The 18,388-nt window shown below is 39.0% G+C and overlaps 1 protein-coding gene across 3 annotated transcripts in view; it reads left to right on the top strand.

The window, feature by feature from the left end:
- slc23a2 (solute carrier family 23 member 2) overlaps positions 1-17,298 on the top strand; it is a 39,515-nt gene extending 22,217 nt beyond the window's left edge. For all 3 annotated transcript variants that reach the window (XM_061038619.1, XM_061038618.1, XM_061038617.1), the window contains exons 5-15: positions 228-385; positions 4,239-4,327; positions 4,614-4,684; positions 5,885-6,066; positions 6,946-7,066; positions 7,672-7,828; positions 8,552-8,699; positions 8,814-8,919; positions 9,552-9,819; positions 10,312-10,407; positions 11,613-17,298. In XM_061038619.1, the coding sequence (XP_060894602.1) occupies positions 228-385; positions 4,239-4,327; positions 4,614-4,684; positions 5,885-6,066; positions 6,946-7,066; positions 7,672-7,828; positions 8,552-8,699; positions 8,814-8,919; positions 9,552-9,819; positions 10,312-10,407; positions 11,613-11,890 (1,674 nt within the window). In that variant the 3' untranslated portion in view covers positions 11,891-17,298. The remainder of the gene's footprint in view (positions 1-227; positions 386-4,238; positions 4,328-4,613; positions 4,685-5,884; positions 6,067-6,945; positions 7,067-7,671; positions 7,829-8,551; positions 8,700-8,813; positions 8,920-9,551; positions 9,820-10,311; positions 10,408-11,612) is intronic.
- The last annotated feature ends 1,090 nt before the right edge of the window (positions 17,299-18,388 follow it).

Genomic DNA, 18,388 nt, shown 5'->3' with positions numbered 1-18,388 from the left:
CAACGCCTGCCAGGGATCCATAATAAATGACGGGAGATTTCAGTGATAACTAATACAACTGTACTGAGTGTACAAAATACAATTAAAGTTCTGTGTTTTTAACAAAATAAATAAAACGACGAAACACATTTTCATGCCACGGCACAAATTGTTTGTGCACACAGACTAAAACCTACCGTAGACACACACATATTTATGCACTGACTCGGGGCTTCTTGTCTTTGCAGCACTACTTGACATGTTTCAGTGGAACCATCGCGGTGCCATTTCTCCTCGCTGAGGCCATGTGCGTCGGCTTCGATCAGTGGGCCACCAGCCAGCTCATTGGAACCATCTTCTTCTGCGTAGGGATCACCACCCTGCTACAAACCACAATAGGATGCAGGTAAAACACACACACACACACACACACACACACACACACACACACACACACACACACACACACACACACACACACACGTATGTTTGCTTCACAGGGACATAAGGGATGCACGAATACACACAACTCACAGTCACTCAGAAGATTCCTGCCCACACTACCACCTACCCTCCCCCTTTTTCTTTCACTCTCTCCCTCTCATCTCTGAGTACCACTTAAAGACAAGAGGCATTCTTCCCTTTCTTATTCCTTCCTCTTCATGTTACAGTGAGGTGTGTTTGAAGTGTATGTATTAAGTAGATGCTTAGACGCTTTTTCCTCCTTGTGGGTTCGCAAAACCTCTAAACTGTCAATTTAATGTAAATTAATGTCAAAGTCTAATAGGAATGATCCCAGGCTCACATAGGCCTTTTTATTCTTTGTATTCTCTTGAATTTAATTCTCATAATTTGGCTACATTTGCTTCTTGAACAGTAAAAAATATGTCTCGTTGAATTGTTTCAGGATTATTCATAACATAAGTTTTACTTGTTTTTGACATCTCTTCCTAAGCCTGAGTGTTCCTCTCAGCCTGTTTTGGGCTGCTTTATCTTTACAAAATGAAACAAAATGTAAATCACAGTCATGCATAGCATTTGTCACGTATGCACATTTCTATCGGAATATGCCGATATAAGAATTTTAGGTTCTGTGTTTCGTTCATGTGACTGCAGTCATGTGGTGCAACTTAGAAATCTTTTAGTAAGCGCAGAAAGTCAATTGGGGTGCATTTCCGGAACAGAAGAGGAAGAGACTCTAGAAACTGTTTTCCTGCATGCCGAAGGACTGATTTGCACATGCTTCAATGATTGCATCACTTTTGGACAAGAAACACAGATTACACTGACGCCACAGTCAGGTTAAATGCACAGGAATTTCTTTGTTGGTCCTTGCTTTTGGACAGACAGGTACGCACATGTGAGGAAACAATCAGCAATCAACAATATTTATACTTGTCCACATGTTATACATGTTTGTTCATCACCTCGTGTCCCCCTGCTGACTCATCACTCACATTGCTCCTGCTTTTTCATGTCCTCACCCAGCCCTCCAGGTGATCCTCACTCTCACACTATACGGTACCTGTCAGTCATCACAGTCTTGTAACCCGTTGTTCTTTGAAGCGATAAGGTTACGCATACATAACCTGATCTGCTCTCCATATGTGTTTAATAACTCAGATAAGGTAACACTTAGTTGTCCATTTGCATGGAGATTTGTCTTGCATTACAAGTTCAGAAATCCTGTAGTGTGTTATCTTAAATGCTAAGGTTTAATCCCTCCCATCATTTGCTTATAGAACAACAAATGGTGAATGGAATTCACTTACATAACATCTTATCTTCCTGACCAATCAAGGCTCTTTTCACTACATGTTAGCATCGCCTTTTTCACACATTTATACACCAATTAAGACCATGCAAGGCTGGTTATCAACTTATCATTCACACAACTGGCACTGGAGATGACCTGTTCTGTATGTTTTTTATAAATATGTCTGACAGCCAGCTTATGTTAGGTTGTATTTTTCTTCAATAAAAAGGGGCATTAAGTAAGGTCATTCACCTCCAGTTTCATTTTTCGATATAAACCTAATCTTTCCATCATGACCCAGCAGATTCTGAGTGTTTCATTATTGTTCCTGGACTGAGGCAGCAGCTGCTGCTCTAATCAAATCAGGCAAACTAAAGACAGACACAATACTTCCTGTTGTTTTTGACACCCTTCCATGGCCTTCACTGATGACTCAATAGAAATAATGAAATACTATAGTGAGAACAGAAATGTATTTCTTGCTTGGTATCTGCAGAAAAAGATTCCTTATATAAATGTATATTATGTTTCCTTTCCTTTCACTGGCTATAGCAGCTAAAGGGATATTGCATCTATCTATGGTTGCCTTTCCACCCACTTTGAATTGCCTTGTTGTTGAAATGTGCTATATAAATAAACTTGCCTTGCCTTTCCATTTATATTGGAAGTCTTTTAAAGAGACATTTTCAAATAGTTGAGAAAGAAGCCAAAAACTCCTCATTCATTATTTTCCTATCATATTATTAATCATGCTGAAAAAAGTAGATCTGACTTTTTGAATTATGTTACTTATAAATATCTGTTATTAGCCTGATACATACAAATAAAGTCATCTTTATGCAGTCAAACCTTATGCGTGCTCTCTGTCACAAATGTGAAGTCTTGAAAACTTTGAAAACTTCTGTTGGTGTTAGATTCCCACAATGCCAACATTTTCTCTCCTATTTGACCACAAAAAAAGGGATCAGATTTTTTCCAACAGTGGACGTCCACTGCCCGATAAAAAGCCTCCTCACTTAATCAGTAGTTAGGTGTACTATATGTCAGTATGTAATGGATAGGAAACAACAGATAAACATCAGCTGCTGGCATTGGTTCATTATTTTTCAATGGGCTGATGTCTCTTAACAAGGCCGATAATGATGTTATACCGATGCATTTGGTACATCCCTACTCTCAAGCTCAGTCTGAGAAAATTGTTTTGATCAAATCTGTTTACGAAGCACCTCAAGTAGTTTTCACAGTCTGATTAGCACTGCTAATCTATACACTGATTTTCATGTGAAATTGGAGGATTGTCCTCTTTTTGTATTAGCAGGGTTTCCTGATCATTTTTTTATTTGACAATTTATGCTTAACAAACTGCATCTGAAAGCTAAATTGAAAAACATTTGGCGACACCCCTCCATATTAAAAAGACAGATTTTATCTTTATATTTTCTGCAAACATTAGTTAATACATGCTTCAGATGCCAGGTGATATTTCTTTTGTCATTGTCAATTGGCTGATGATTCTAAAGTAAAAAATGTGACAGTGGTAAGCTGAAGTGACACAGACATTCTTATCTATTGTTCTGTCTGTGTATTTCTGTCTCTTGAGAAAAAGAATGAGGAAGGGAGAGAGAGGAAAAGGGGAACGATGACGAGAGAACTTAGTTGTATTTTTATTTTTCTTCCTTGTGATTATAAACATATATTATATGTCATTAAAAACTATAAGAAAGTAATCCCAGTACTAAGTCCTCAGAACAAAAAAAGTTAAACACAAAAAAACTATTCAGTGGCATCTTTTTCACGCACTCTGCTTTTGTGTTCTGACAAAGATCTACTTTGGAATTTGGTTCCAAGTCAGCATGCAGGTGTCCCTCGGTTACCAAACACGCAGGTGTACTGCTTATGGTTCCAGTATGAATCTTCACTTCTTCTTTCATGAGAAAACAAATGTCCTCCGTCCCTTTTCTGACTCATTCACACACTACTATTTCTGTCCTTGGCATTTTCACTGATGTAACGTCATTACAGTTTATTCATTTTTTTTTTTTTTGTCATCTCTGATCACATCTTATGATATCCCTCTGCCGTCCAGACCGCTCATGACAGCCGTCGTTTTTTAAAGGTCAGCTGTAGTTCAGAGCGCGGCTGGCCGTTATCTTTATTGCTCTTAAATGGCCATTGCAGAAAAATTGGAAGTGCATGAGCGATCCGGGGCGGTTTTGAGTGAAAGAGGAAGACGACAGGGGAGGAAGGGAATTCAGACAGAAGTGGAAATATTGCTCAATCTGTTTAAAACTGACCACATGTTACTAAACAAATCACTAGCCAGATTCTTCCATGAAAGACAGAAAATAATCTTTGCATAATGTGAATAATGAGGAAGATTATCATGAATTCTACAACCCACAGTGATGTTATTGAATCCTCTGTTGTTGAGTCCCTCTGTTGTACCGCTGTGTGATTATTTTTTTTTTTTCAGACTCGTGACTTTTCTATTTGTTGTCCTTAGGTTGCCTTTATTCCAGGCCAGTGCTTTTGCCTTTCTCGCACCGGCCCGAGCCATCCTCTCACTGGACAAATGGAAGTGTAACAACACAGGTAACCCATCCTTCGTCTTTCACTCATTCTATACAGAGAAGTCTATCTGATATGAAGTTAAAATCACAAACTGTGGAATACTAGATCTTTGCTTTCTTTGATCCCAACTCCAAATGCTGTCAGCGTCAAAGGCAGACAAGGTGGCAGAGAATTTAACAGGCCTCAGATGGGATTAGCTGTTTTTTTTTTTATTATTTATTTGGCTGTTCCATTTTCATAAGTAGAGTCGTGATTGACACAGTAGTCTAATTAATCTGACATCTCCCCATCTCTCTTTTTCCATCAGGTGTAGTTCCAGTTTTTAACAGCACAGAGCTCTTCCACACAGAGCACATCTGGCACCCCAGGATACGAGAGGTAAGACAACAAAAAGACAAGACAAAACAAAGTCTTAAGTTTTAATAATAATACTGCAAAGCTGATCATGTAAAGGTGGGGAATAAAACATAAAATAGCTGGAGGAAAAACTGCATGACATGTTTGTAGCTGTTTTGAAAATTTGAAGTAAACTTGGTAAACATTAGTGCACATAAAAACATTTTTTAAACAGAGCTTGAATACGTCCTTATCTAATATTTTTATATATAAAAATATAACTATATAACTAAAGCAGAAAAAAGGATGTTTTATGGATCAACAAGCCAAATAAGTTAAGGCCATAGAAAGCCAAATAAGAGTATCACTGTTCATGTATGGCCACAGGGTTTGCTTTTATGTGACAGGAGCTGTTCATTTCAATTAACCTTTCCCGTTTGCGCAAGCCAGTTGAGTAATTGTCATTACGTGACGACCGAATAAGACCAAACTCAATCAGGCTCAATCGAATTATTGAGGGGAACATCAATGGGCCGAAGGCAGGAGGAACGTGCAGGTGATAAAAGTTGACAAAAGGGAACACAGTGACAGAGCAAACAGGATTATCACTCAGGAAGTATCAAATTAAACACTCCAGATGAATCTGTAAACCCATCTCCTCCAACCATGATGTCAATAAACGGCTCCTTCTTTTTATTCTTAAATCATATATGATTACACATATTATTGAACTAAAGTAAGACAAACCTTTTGTTCAGATTCTTCTTCAGGAAATGTATCATGAAGGTGAAGTGCAAAGCAACCTGATAAAGTGACTGAGTGGAGACACATTTCATGATAGGACTTGTTACTTAAGGACGGTAGACTCGTTCTTTAAATATCAGCTTTGATGCCGCTGCTTATTTTGCCTGAAGTTATCTAAATGTAATATTATATTTAATTAAGGTGATATAACTTATTTTGACGCTTGCAGAAGTTTTCCCACCGGTGAGGCTGGACCTCTCCTTCACAAAAATGATGTCGCAGTCCAAGATGTAGCTTTTAAAATTTAAAGTACTGATTTCAATTAAAGTGTTTAACCTACATTTACCTTCAGTCATTGAACTCAACATCATGTTGTATTCTTCTTCTCAGCCTGAATTTGAACAACATGTAAAACTTCAGCAGTGTTAAGTAGGAAACTCCCTGTTTGGGTCTTTTTTTATTAACCCCCCTTTTTGTGTCATTTCTTTGTTTTGTCAGATCCAAGGGGCTATTATCGTGTCCTCCATGATCGAGGTGTGTATAGGAGCACTGGGGCTTCCTGGGCTCCTGCTTAAATACATCGGACCTCTAACCATCACCCCCACAGTGACCCTCATTGGCCTCTCTGGTTTCCAGGCCGCCGGAGAGAGGGCAGGAAAACACTGGGGCATCGCAATGCTGTAAGTTCAGACGGTCATGTAATGAAAATGCACATTCAAGTATCAACAAGAGAATCTTTCCTCCTGAGAGTCATCCAAACATACATAATGTTGTAGTGCTAAAGGGTAAATGCCAATTTAAATGTGTTTCATGGAAAAAATAGGAAAATACTGAGCATATAGAAGGATAGCAGTAGTGGATCATGTTGGTGGAGTTGTATGACTAGTTACTATTTAAAAACATTTTCTGCCATGAAAACCGGTCACCATCGAGCACAGCGCACCTGACTGCAGTCAAATGTTCCACAACCATTGTTCTCTGTTCATGAGGAACAGATATATCTTTTGTAGCCCGTGTTTTCTATACAAAAGGTTATGGGGGAGGGGGTGGGGGTTACATAAGCACTAGTTTGAAAATGAAAATAGAAGCTAATTCTTAACTAAACTGATACTAAGAAATAGCATCAGCATGATAAGCTTCTTTCTAACAGAGAAGAGAGCTTGCAGTGCAGGAATCAAAGCAGTTCTTTGGGAATATCTTTTGGACTGTATTGATAGAGTATTGACTCACTGGGGAACATTCACTTGATGTTCAGGAGGTGTGACATCAGTTCCTGCTGTGTCACGGATGTTTACACTGTAGCTGGAGGGCTTGTCCTCTCGCTCCACAGGGACGGAGGATATGTGTTGGTAATTGCCGCTTATTTGCACTTTCTGAGGCAATTAAGATAATTGATTGGCGGTGAAGCTTTCTGGGTCCCTGTGAGACGTAGACAAGAAAAAATGGCGCTTGTCCTACAGAATTGTTCTCTCACAGGAGAATATACATTACAGAAAATGATTAAGACTCTGTTTTCGACTGTGATCAATCAAACTTAGGGTACTTGTTTGTGTCCACAGAACTATCTTCTTGGTGCTGCTCTTCTCTCAGTATGCCAGAAATGTTCATTTCCCTCTGCCGGTCTATAAAGCCAAAAAAGGCTGGACTTTCTACAGGCTGCAGGTCTTCAAAATGTTTCCTGTAAGTAGACTGTTTACTCATAAACGCACGTACACACTTCACCTTGGTGTCTTTTGCATATACTGTTTTTGTCAATATTCTCCTTGCTTTAAATGAATCAGCCCCCCCACCCCACCACCACCAAACACTATGTTATCTCCTTTGGACACAAATTGTTTGTCAAAACTTTTCTTGTCTCAAAGAGAGGTCAAAATGTTTTCCCTTTGACTGCCCTTATGCAGCGGGTAAATCTGTCTTTTTCTGCCCTCTACTGGTGAAGGCTTCCCATTGCTCTGACTGGGTCACTCTTCAGATTCAAACATGAACTGCACTACCAAGCAGGTTTTTTTGGTTAGCGAGCTGACTTGAGGTTTTACTCTGGCTTTTTAGTGTTACGAAGGTGGTTCACTTTATACCATGGTAGATCACCATGGTAACTTGTTATATGTTTCGATGTTATTTGTAATAATGATGAAACAGGTTAATATCTTTAATGTGCACATTCACACTCAGCGATCGTTGCTTGTTGAAGCTGTGTGATTTTAGCCTCCACATTTCCTATGCTCATATTATGTTATTTGGCTTTGTCTTAACGTTGTATGTTTATTATTTTCTTCTGCATTTAGATCATCATGGCCATTCTGATGTCATGGCTGCTGTGCTTCATTTTCACTGTGACGGATGTTTTCCCGCCGGAGAAAGACAAGTATGGCTTCTACGCCCGCACAGACGCACGACAAGGAATCCTCACCGCTGCCCCGTGGTTTAAGATCCCATATCCCTGTAAGTGTGTGAATAAGGAGGAAAAGGAAGAGTTTTGATGTTTTGCTTGATGTCAGTAATATGTGATCAACCTGGCTGTAGAGAGATGAAGGGAGATGTTGGACACAACCTTTTTCTTTATTTGTTAATGAATTTGTCCATGTCTAGTAGGTCGTTTTTCACTTAAGCACATGAAAATAAGGGTTTTAGTTAATGTTGTAATCTATAAAATGATTAGAATAATAAACAACGTAATCAGAAGGCCTATGTAAAACAGAATAAATCAATCCAATAAATGCATGTCCATAAGAAACTTCAGTACCAGAGATTGTCATTGTGCTGCAGAGCATTGTCAGTCGAGCAAGAGGATTGCTCTATAGTTAATTACTTACAGATGGTGTAGTTATCTAAGATGGATAAATTGCTCAATTGGGTTGCAATATAAATATGGCAGGTACTCATATCCTTTGGCAGCCCCTCTAAGTAAAGTCTGTTGGCAGGAAATACTGCAGTAATGTTACCTGAGTTCTATTTTCAATGCAGGAGTACTCAGTGAACAGATCACTTTTATATGATAATATTGCTAAATGCTTATTACACCATGGGTATACATTACATGTTTGGTTTAACCAAAGGGAAATGAATCAGTTTGTATAATGAATCATTATTTAGAGGAGAGATTTTCATTTTGAGATATTTTCTGACTCTTAGCTTTGACCCATGCTGTATTTTTAATTATTGCAGTCCAGTGGGGTCTTCCTACTGTCACAGTTGCGGGTGTGATCGGCATGATGAGCGCGGTGGTGGCAAGCATCATTGAATCTATTGGAGATTACTACGCCTGTGCACGTCTGTCCTGTGCTCCTCCACCCCCAATCCATGCCATCAATAGGTAATTTCTCTTGTTCCTGTTTCAGTCTGTCTAATCTGTCACTTTGTTTTGAGCGTGGACAATTTCATGTCTGGAAAATACTTTAATGAGTTTGTTTTTCTGCTGCCTGTGAAGGGGGATATTTGTAGAAGGAATTTCCTGTGTTCTGGACGGTCTTTTCGGGACAGGAAATGGCTCCACCTCGTCCAGTCCAAATATAGGCGTCTTGGGGATCACAAAGGTAACACACACCTGAACTCGTTGAGTCTTTCTTTATGCTGACTTTTGTTTGTAGATGTTTCCATTTCTATATTAGTCTTAATAAATGTTTATCATTACAATTTAATTCATATGTTTTTTTGGTTTCTTCTCTCGTCTGTTTGTGGCCATTTACATGAAATATTTCTTTTACTGAAAGTTTTACATTTTGAAACTACTTTTCTGACATTGACGGGCCTCTTGATTAAGTCATTCAGGAGAAATGTTATAGGCAAATACTTTCATAAATCATTATTTGTTTAATTCCCTTTTCAAGCTAAAATGCCAAGCCTCTAGTAGAACCATTATCTTCAATTTTTTTTCTTGTTTTTGCATCAAATATCTTGAAGTTACGTGCAGGTTGCGGTTTGACGGATTGAGTTATGTGAAAGATGCTGCCTAAGTTTCTTTGTGCAACCTCTCATCTAAATATGCAACCAAAAATGCTGCAACATTTAAACTACACAAACAAAATATTATAAAAAAAATCAAAAAAAAATCAACATCCATATCAATATTGAAAAAACTGTAAAAACAGATACAGAAAACATATAGGATATAAAAAATAGTTTATAAACGTGCTCTCCTTTTTCTGCTCTCTGATTGGTCCTCCAGGTGGGCAGCAGACGTGTGATTCAGTATGGGGCTGCCATGATGCTGCTGTTGGGGCTCATTGGTAAATTCAGCGCTCTGTTTGCGTCTCTTCCTGATCCGGTCCTGGGCGCTCTCTTCTGCACCCTGTTCGGTATGATCACAGCGGTGGGACTGTCCAACTTGCAGTTTGTCGACCTCAACTCCTCCAGAAACCTCTTTGTTCTGGGTTTCTCCATCTTCTTTGGTCTGATGTTGCCAAGCTACCTCAAACAGAACCCGCTGGTCACAGGTGAGTGGAGGGGAAAGAACCCTACATGTAAACAATCTAGAGTTCAGTATCGGCTTCAAAGAAGAATTATTGGAGCACTTGTAATGGAAAGAACCTTCAGCAGCAACTCTCTTCAATGTTTTACACTTAATACTGCTGCTTAATAACATTTCTTAAAGTACGATGGAACATGGTGCACTTTGGAGTTGAAAACATAATAATATAATTTTATCAAACATATTAATGCCTAGTTCAACTGCAGGTACTGGTGACTCACCTCACCTCGATGGCCCCTTTTTGTTTTTTCTTTAGTATGTTATACCTCTTTCTTTGTATCACCTCAGCTCTGCTTTGAAGCTAGCTGAGCTGATAATAGGTGTGGAAAACAAATGGACTAACATGATAGATATTAGGTCTGTGAGTGAATGATGATATCAGTTTGTGGCTGAACTTTTTGACAACTTAGTTTTTTCTCAGCCAGTTACTCAGCCGCGGTCTCTTTACCTTTCACAGGCATAGTCGAAGTTGACCAAGTGTTGAATGTGCTCCTCACCACTGCCATGTTTGTCGGAGGCTCCGTCGCCTTCATTCTGGACAACACAATTCCTGGTAAGATGTTTTATTCACTGTTTTTTTTTTGTCTTTGTTGTGCCAACTTTATACTTGACATTTCCTTGTATTTTTACTTGTATGATATTGATGATAAAATAATGGTTTTATGCAAAATCATTTTGTAAACAAGTAAATAGGCCTGCTCAAAATGAGAGGGATTGTGTTATGCGATTACGTTCTTCAAACTTGCGATAACAATAGAAAGTGCCATCAAAAATTAAAGAATATCAGCTATTACTTACAGCTTTTATGTCTATAAGCTGTTCTTAATGTTTAACATAATACCTGTGTTTGCAGCTTGTCCCTCCTGAATCCAAAATAAATCCTACTTTTTTCCCCCCATCCAGCACCATTAAATTTGAGGGTAGCTCCAAGCCCACCGCTCCTTACATGCAGAACACGCGCTGTGTGTAGGGCCTCCTCATCGGTTCAAATCTGTATTTATTCATTTACGGATGATGATGCGATCAATCGATTAGTGCAGACTCCACTCGCTCTGTCCCCTCTGTCCCTGTTCACCATAGCGGACACACACACACACACACACACACACACACACACACACACACACACACACACCTCTGTTTCTGTCCCTCCTGTAGATATGCTGGTTCTTTTTAGACCGACCTGTTGATTTTCAACTTATCGTTGTCGTTGTTCAGGAAGTGCAGCTCGTAAAACATTCCGCTTAGGGCCACACGTTGGACAAGGGCAGCAGTGGGTAGCTGTTACCTTGCTAGAGTTTTATCTGACTACATCAAAATGGTGTGAAATCATGGCCTTCATCCCCATTTAAAATGTAACCGTGCAGAGTGAGAAAGTATTGATTGTTTACATAAATACATCTTTATATTTGTTGTCATAAATTCCGCAGCCCTAAAAGAAAACCATAATAACCAGTCTAAATGCAGAGCTGATGTAAGTGTAAGTACAAAGGCAGAACATGCAAATGTGGGTTTCATCTTCACTTTTGCCTGAGAGCTTCTCAAGACCACCGAGGGAAAGCTGGAAAACATCTGGGGGCAACATCATGTTCTGCTGTGACCTAAACTACAGAGGATTAACCTGCAAGCATCTGTGTTGGTCCATAAGATTGATGCAATAAAAGAAAACACATCACTTCATTTTATAAATTGTGTTCCTACTAGTTTGGGGTTTTAACTGGATCAAAGGATACTCACTGATATTCCATTTCTTCCCAGGTACTGCTGAAGAACGAGGCATCAAGAAGCTGAAACGAGGCATTGGTCTCAGTACATCAGAACTCGAGGGGATGAGGTCTTATGATCTTCCATTTGGAATGGACTTCATCAACAGACACGCCATCTTCAAGTACATCCCTATCAGCCCCACCTTCACAGGCTACCAGTGGGGAAGGCTACAGGAAGCCTGCAGGAGCAGAACGGGACATGGGGATGTGGTGAAGGGCGGAGGAATCAGAGGGGAGGGAGGCACAACAGCGGAGGATAGTCGGGTATAGCCACCAGGCTGCTTCTGACAAAATCTTAAAAGTGGCTGAATTTGGGGAGCAAGGGATGGGACACTAAGAAAAATGGATGGGAGAGTGGAGGACAGGAGTGGTGCAGGATTCAAGATTGCTCGGAAGAAAATGTGATGCACCAAACCCCCCCCCCCCCCCCCCCCCCCCCCAACCACCAGTGTGTGTTTTCTTTAGCTTGTGTCAATCTTATCCCACTTCCTACTATGCTATATAAAGCATGCTCCAGCAAGTCACAGCATGATATAGAAGATGTCTCCACACGGAGGTTAGTTGGTGTGTGTTCATGTGTGTGCACAAAGGAAAAAGCAGGTTTGTGCATTTGCACTTTAATCCAGATGAGATAGACGGACGTAAAAAAACAATCTTAACTGAATGTTGGATGATCACTGCTAACTTAAACTGCCTAAGTACGATTCTACTAAAAGCACAGTAGATTTGATCATATCAATTGAGGATTATGCAAAATGTCATCTATGAGAAATTTGCCTCTAGATTCTTATGCAACCACATTAGATACACACAAAAGCACACACATGCTCGCACACCAAAAGCCTCATTAAAAACTAGCTTGAGCGCTCCGATGCACGTCAAGGTGATGCAGATTGATGGAAGTGGTTTGTCAGGTGCCCTTACTCATGCAAAGTGATTGTGAATTTTTTTTTTTTCTTTGCACTATCTGCCTCTTGAGTTAAAACCAGAATGTCACTCCACAGTGCGCGTGCCCCTGTTTCCTCAGTGAAACTCCTCAGAGACCCATTTACCAAAACATCCCACTTGCTCATCTCATGCGACACGTCATACTTCCTTTTTCTGTCATGAAGCAGAGTGCTGAAAATCACAAGACCTCTGCTAATACACACCAGTTTAAAGACATCCTACTTTCATTTGCCGTCAAATAAGACTTCAAATTTTGTAAAAAAAAAAATGTTATTACTGCTCTGCTATATTTTTGATCATCTCCTCTTACACACAGATGCACTTGCATACCAAAACAGTAATTTAGTAATGTCTCTACTTCCCTTATAACAGCTGATCATTTAATACATTAATGGCTCCCAGTAACACAGACGTGGCCTTTTTCAACATGATATAAGATTTATTTATTTTTTCCCCGGTTGCCAGTCTGAGATTGGTGCAGACTCTTGCTCTTCACTTTCTCTTTTGGTTATCTCCATCAACATCCTCCTCTGCACTTGGCTCAGTATTCTTGGTATAGATAGTGTGGCAGTCAACAGCTTTTTTCCAGAAGTAGTCCTGTAAAGCATGACATACTTTTCTAGTAGGATTCCGCCTACTAGAGCCAAAGTACATAACGCAAGAACAGATGCAGAGTCAGAATGGGGGAAAAAAAGGCACCCATCTCCCTTTTACAGGTCAAGGTTACCATCAAATTGATTTGAAAGCTGTTAAATGAAGGTCAAATAATTGCCGAATGGTCCTCTAAATGTTCTTCCTCATGTGACTGCAGAGATTTCTGACGCTCTGTGTAGGTCTTCTCTCAGTTTTAAGCCGTCACTAGTCCTCTGCTTTTAGGAGGAATGTGTGTTAATGTAGGATTTACAAAGGCTGCAAAATAGATGATTTATCCCACTACTATCCAAAATCACTTGGTATTCCCATGTGTGTTTTCAGTAAGCCACAGCATTATTATACTAATATGTAAGGGTGGTGGTTTAGTTTGCATTTAGAGTATTTAAATATAAGGGTTGGGGGGGTAAATGTCATTCTATTGTTTAAAAAAAAAAAGATGTAGTGTGTATTTTTGCTGCAGCCTGTCATGACTTTAAGGATGTCATCGTCATTTTTTACTATTTTAATCATATTGATGACTTTCCCTTACATTCCTACTTCTTCTCCCATCCTCTGTCAGCTGTATTCTTCCCCCTTCTACCCCCCTCTCTCTGTGACATGTTAATATTTGATGCGGTTCAAGTCTGGTTTTAGTTGGGCGTATTTGGCTGAGACACAGAAAGTCTTGGAGCATCAGCAGGCTTTACCCTCATGAACCCAGGAGTGACCGTTAAGAGCGAGTCTCTGATTTGACCTCACTGCGTGCCTCTGGTGATTTAAATAAAGAAAAGAAAAGAAAAAGAAACACAGCTATTTCAAAAAATATGCCATTAAAATGTTTACAACATTTTGATCTTTGTAAATGTAGAAAATTAATCATGAACAGCAACAAAAAAAAAGAAACTTACTTCAAAATATTTAGCCCAGCTGAGATTTTCACTGAACCAAGTTCATCAAAATTCTTTGAATTTCCTCTTGCGTTCTGTTACCCTATACCAAAACTTTTCTATAAGTATAAGCAACAATCTTTCTGACTTTGGTTATTTATTTATTTATGAGAAGAGAGTTCATGTTTAATGATTGCTTAAAGCCTGTTTATGTGTCTGTTGCACATTGCTGAAAGTATATTTATTAGTTTACTTGTGCTTGTAGAGATCAGTGTGATGATTGACAGCTGCTCCGCCTCCCCTCAGCCTCAGCTACAGTCGGTGTTCAGCAGCTTTTTCTAAAGATAGTTTCTAATATAAGCTGCCTCTATTTCATTCCTTTTATATCATGATGTTTTTAAAAAAGAAGAGAAAAACACTTTTCAATCTTAAACTGGATAGTTAAGTCTGAGTCAGGGCCTTTTTACAATAAGTACTGTTTGCACATGTAGCTGTGCCAAGAACATCGGGTTAACATCGAGTAATACTGACTAACCCGAGACCCTCAAATGTCACTTGAGTGCTGATTTAATATGAAGTCAAGTGTGAACATTTTCCTGTTTGATGGTTTGAAAACATGTTTTGTAATGTCTTTCTGATGATATATTTTTGGGCCTTAGTTTATGTTATCATTGCTAGTCATGTATGACCTCATCCCCCCCCCCCCCCCCTCTGTATATTACACTAACGATTCTGCTGTGCTTGTAGCCCACCCTAACGTTTCAGATACTGTCCTCACATCAAAGCAGTGGGATTCCTCTTTTGAAAAATGTTGTGCTTAAGCAGATGTCTACAGTGTGCATGGTTATATGTTGACGTGGGACAAAATCAAGGTTAAAGGTCTAACATGTCAACAGACTGTGGTGCTACGCTCTGCTCTGCTCTTCTAGTTAGCTAGCCTGTTGTAATTCACTGACGAGGAATAAGAAATAGTCAAGCTCTGCATCGCAAACTGAAACCAAAAAATGGATCTCAAGAGGTTCTGACTCCGTTTAAATGAGAGCACAAGTGGTGGCCTGTTTTTCTAGAATTCAAACAGTCATATATTTCAGTACATCAAAATCACAGCTATCAAAGTGTGAGACCTGTATGATGTTAGAGAACCGTCCTCAGTTACAAAGAGATAAAATAACGTGTTTGAAAAGGTTTTATTATTGAAATCCCTGAGTAGGTTACAGAATCTGATTGATTTCAGGGAATACCTGCAGAGTTTGTGGACATGTTGGTCTCTATCATATATTTCATATGATGGATATAATGTGATTAAGTCTGGAAACTCTCATGCAACCAATCAGACCGTTGCAACGTTTGACATAGCATTGGACTGCTGGGCGAGGTAGCTGGTTCCAACTTCCAACTCATGAAGTTTCTTGAAGTTTGGCTGCAGATGATAAAGCAGTCTGACTTTCCATTTGTATGAACTACTATCGAGTTTGATGCTTACATGTTCATCACGGTAGATTCAGAAGTTTCCACAATGACAGCAGCCGTTTTGGTTGTGAATTAAAATACCTCAATGGTTCTAACACCCGTCCCATATCAAATAAACTGTTGTGATTGGCCCAACCTTTTATGAAGTTAGACGAAAATCTGTCTAAACTTGAGGGTTCCCGTCCTAAACACATCAGGCTTTTTTTTTTTTCAGGCTAACAATTGTGAGTTCAGTAGACATCTATGAGAGGTCACAAAAAGGCTAGCTAGTGACAAATGATCTGAGCAGAAACTGTAAATCTAAATCCTTCCACTTGAAATGCTGGCTGTGCCCACGACTGGTAGCTGTTTGATTAAAAAAAAATGCAGTGTTTTAATGACACACCAGCTCCCTTGCCCGCACTGTGTGACCTCGCTGCCTGAGCAGGTGTTGATCCGGCCAAGTTCAGGGAGGGGTACCTCTCAGTGAATGCTCAAATTTGAATCACACACACATATTTTCCGTGACCTCGTCATCTGTGTCATGTTCTTACAACCAGCACTTACTTCTCCCATCACATCCTCTCTCATTGCTCCACACTCTCCACTCTCTGTTTGAACCCCTCACCCCAACCTAACGAGCTGCAGTGATAATATATTGGTGTCCTCCCGTGTTTAGTGTACCTGCTTTTCTCCCTGGGAGGTCTTACTGTTAATGTTTCTGGATGTAGGAGAAGACACTGTCGACTGACCACCTTACTAAGAGCCTGACTGAAGTCATCAGCAGCTGATGAACCTGCCTTATCATGAACATTGGATGTCTTTGTGTCTGAAGGCAGCTTCCTCTTGTTCCTAACTTTTACTTTCCAGTTTTTAACGTACTTTGTCTTCAGTTATAGTACAAACACTTTGGATCTCACAGCCCAGACTCTCTTCCTGATGGTTTTCTGACTGGATTTACAGAAAGTCAGTGTAACCACCAGGAGGCTCTTAGGAAGGTGGCCATGTGGTGTATAACACAAAGACATCAATCCCTTTCAGTTATTTTGAAGGGGTTCCTACCTGAAGAATATACTTTGATGTATTTGGTGTTCTATCTTTTTAATGTTTGTTTTTTTATACATCGTTTCATGTTTTTGCAAGCGAATATTTGTAAGAAATAGATCATAACTTTTAATCTTAATTCATGCTGGAATTGCACCATTTTGTTTGACTTTTTATGTAAAAAGTAAAAAAAACATTTTGATCCTTTATTGAATCTGTGGTTTGGTGGAATCTTTCTGTCTGTTGGGACCTTTTTCATATTGTATTTTTTTAATCTAACATTGCTTTCTGTCCATGTTAACACATTACCAGTATAAATGAACGACCGAGCTGAGAAACTTTAAATAGATGTAAAAAAAAGTAAATAATAATAATTAGAATAAAATGTATATTTAATGGAGTTAAGTTTGCTAAATCTTATGGAAGAGAAATTGTGTAAACATATTGTAGCAACAAAATGTTTTATGCTCTGTTCCTCAAACAATTTAAGAAGATGTTACTGAATGAATGCAGTCTTTTGTCTTTATTGGTCACCAAACGTTATTGTGACAATAATATGATACTGATATATGTAGCCTGTGATATAAATATTGCTGTGCTGTACAGAAAGATCTAAACGCTACTGAAGACACAAGTTTTGTTTTGTTGAACTATGAGAATGTGTCACTTTTTTATAGCTATTAAAATACAGTGTCAAATTGGTAAAAAGCCTTTCAATTCTATCGTTGCTTATATTTATTTTCTCTTCATAAAGTTATTTTTTATTAAATAGGACAGCTGAAGAGAGACAGGAAGTACTGTAAAAGTAGAGATTACATGCAGCAAAGGGCCGTGGTCGGGTTCAAACCCATGGCCGCTGCGATGCGGACTACAACCTCTGTACAGAGGGCACGCGAGATAACCGCTAGGCTATTCAGCTTATAAAGTAGCAGCAGTAGCTTATATTTGTAATCAGGCCAAAAGTCACACTATAACAGGACATGAGGAAGGCATCCACTTAGACAGAGGTAGGGGGCCAGAATGGTTTTATTTTTGCTGATCCTGATCCTTCAAATGATGTAGGCCTACCAGAAACAGACACATTTGTTTCATCCAAGCAACAGACCAAAATCTAAAAACAGGATTAACCATGATATGAAAGAGATACAGCGAATGAGTAGGGGTGGGACAAAATATCAATACAGCAATTCATCATCATCCTGACTCGCGTGTTATAATTATCTTATCGCTCCGGCCAAATCAATATTTCAATTTTAAAAAAATAATACTGCACTCTAAACAGAATTCCTTATTTGACGTAACGCATCACTACTTCATGACTCCTCACAGTATCAGCTTGTGACATGAATGAGTGTAACATGAAAGACAGTAAATTGACCAAAGAATAAGTTTGGAGCTGGATAAAAGAAGACATTTGCATAATGCCGGTGAAAGAAGATGATTCATGATAACCGAAACCGATGCCAGATTGCAATGCCATCTGCACTTCCCTTTTTTAAGGGTGTTTGATATTATTTAGTTAATCAAATATTATCATCATATGTCTGTTTAGCAATTTATCAATTATAGCAGAACCGCTGTATCTTGATATTTTCATTATCGTGGGCCACTTATCAGCTATTGAATCGTGTCATGAGTTAGCCTGCGATTTCCATCCCTACAAATGAGTGGTTAAAGATGCTGGGTGGGAAAAATATATATATTTGACATCTTATATGTAAAAATGGCTGAGAACGATTATTTTATTAACTTTTAAAGTGTAATTATAAAATAATAATCACAGCTTTATTAGATATGTTTACAGATC

This window comes from Labrus mixtus, chromosome 5 (genome assembly GCF_963584025.1).
Source record: "Labrus mixtus chromosome 5, fLabMix1.1, whole genome shotgun sequence".
NCBI classification, from domain to species: domain Eukaryota; kingdom Metazoa; phylum Chordata; class Actinopteri; order Labriformes; family Labridae; genus Labrus; species Labrus mixtus.
This window is presented reverse-complemented; position numbering and strand designations above follow the sequence as displayed.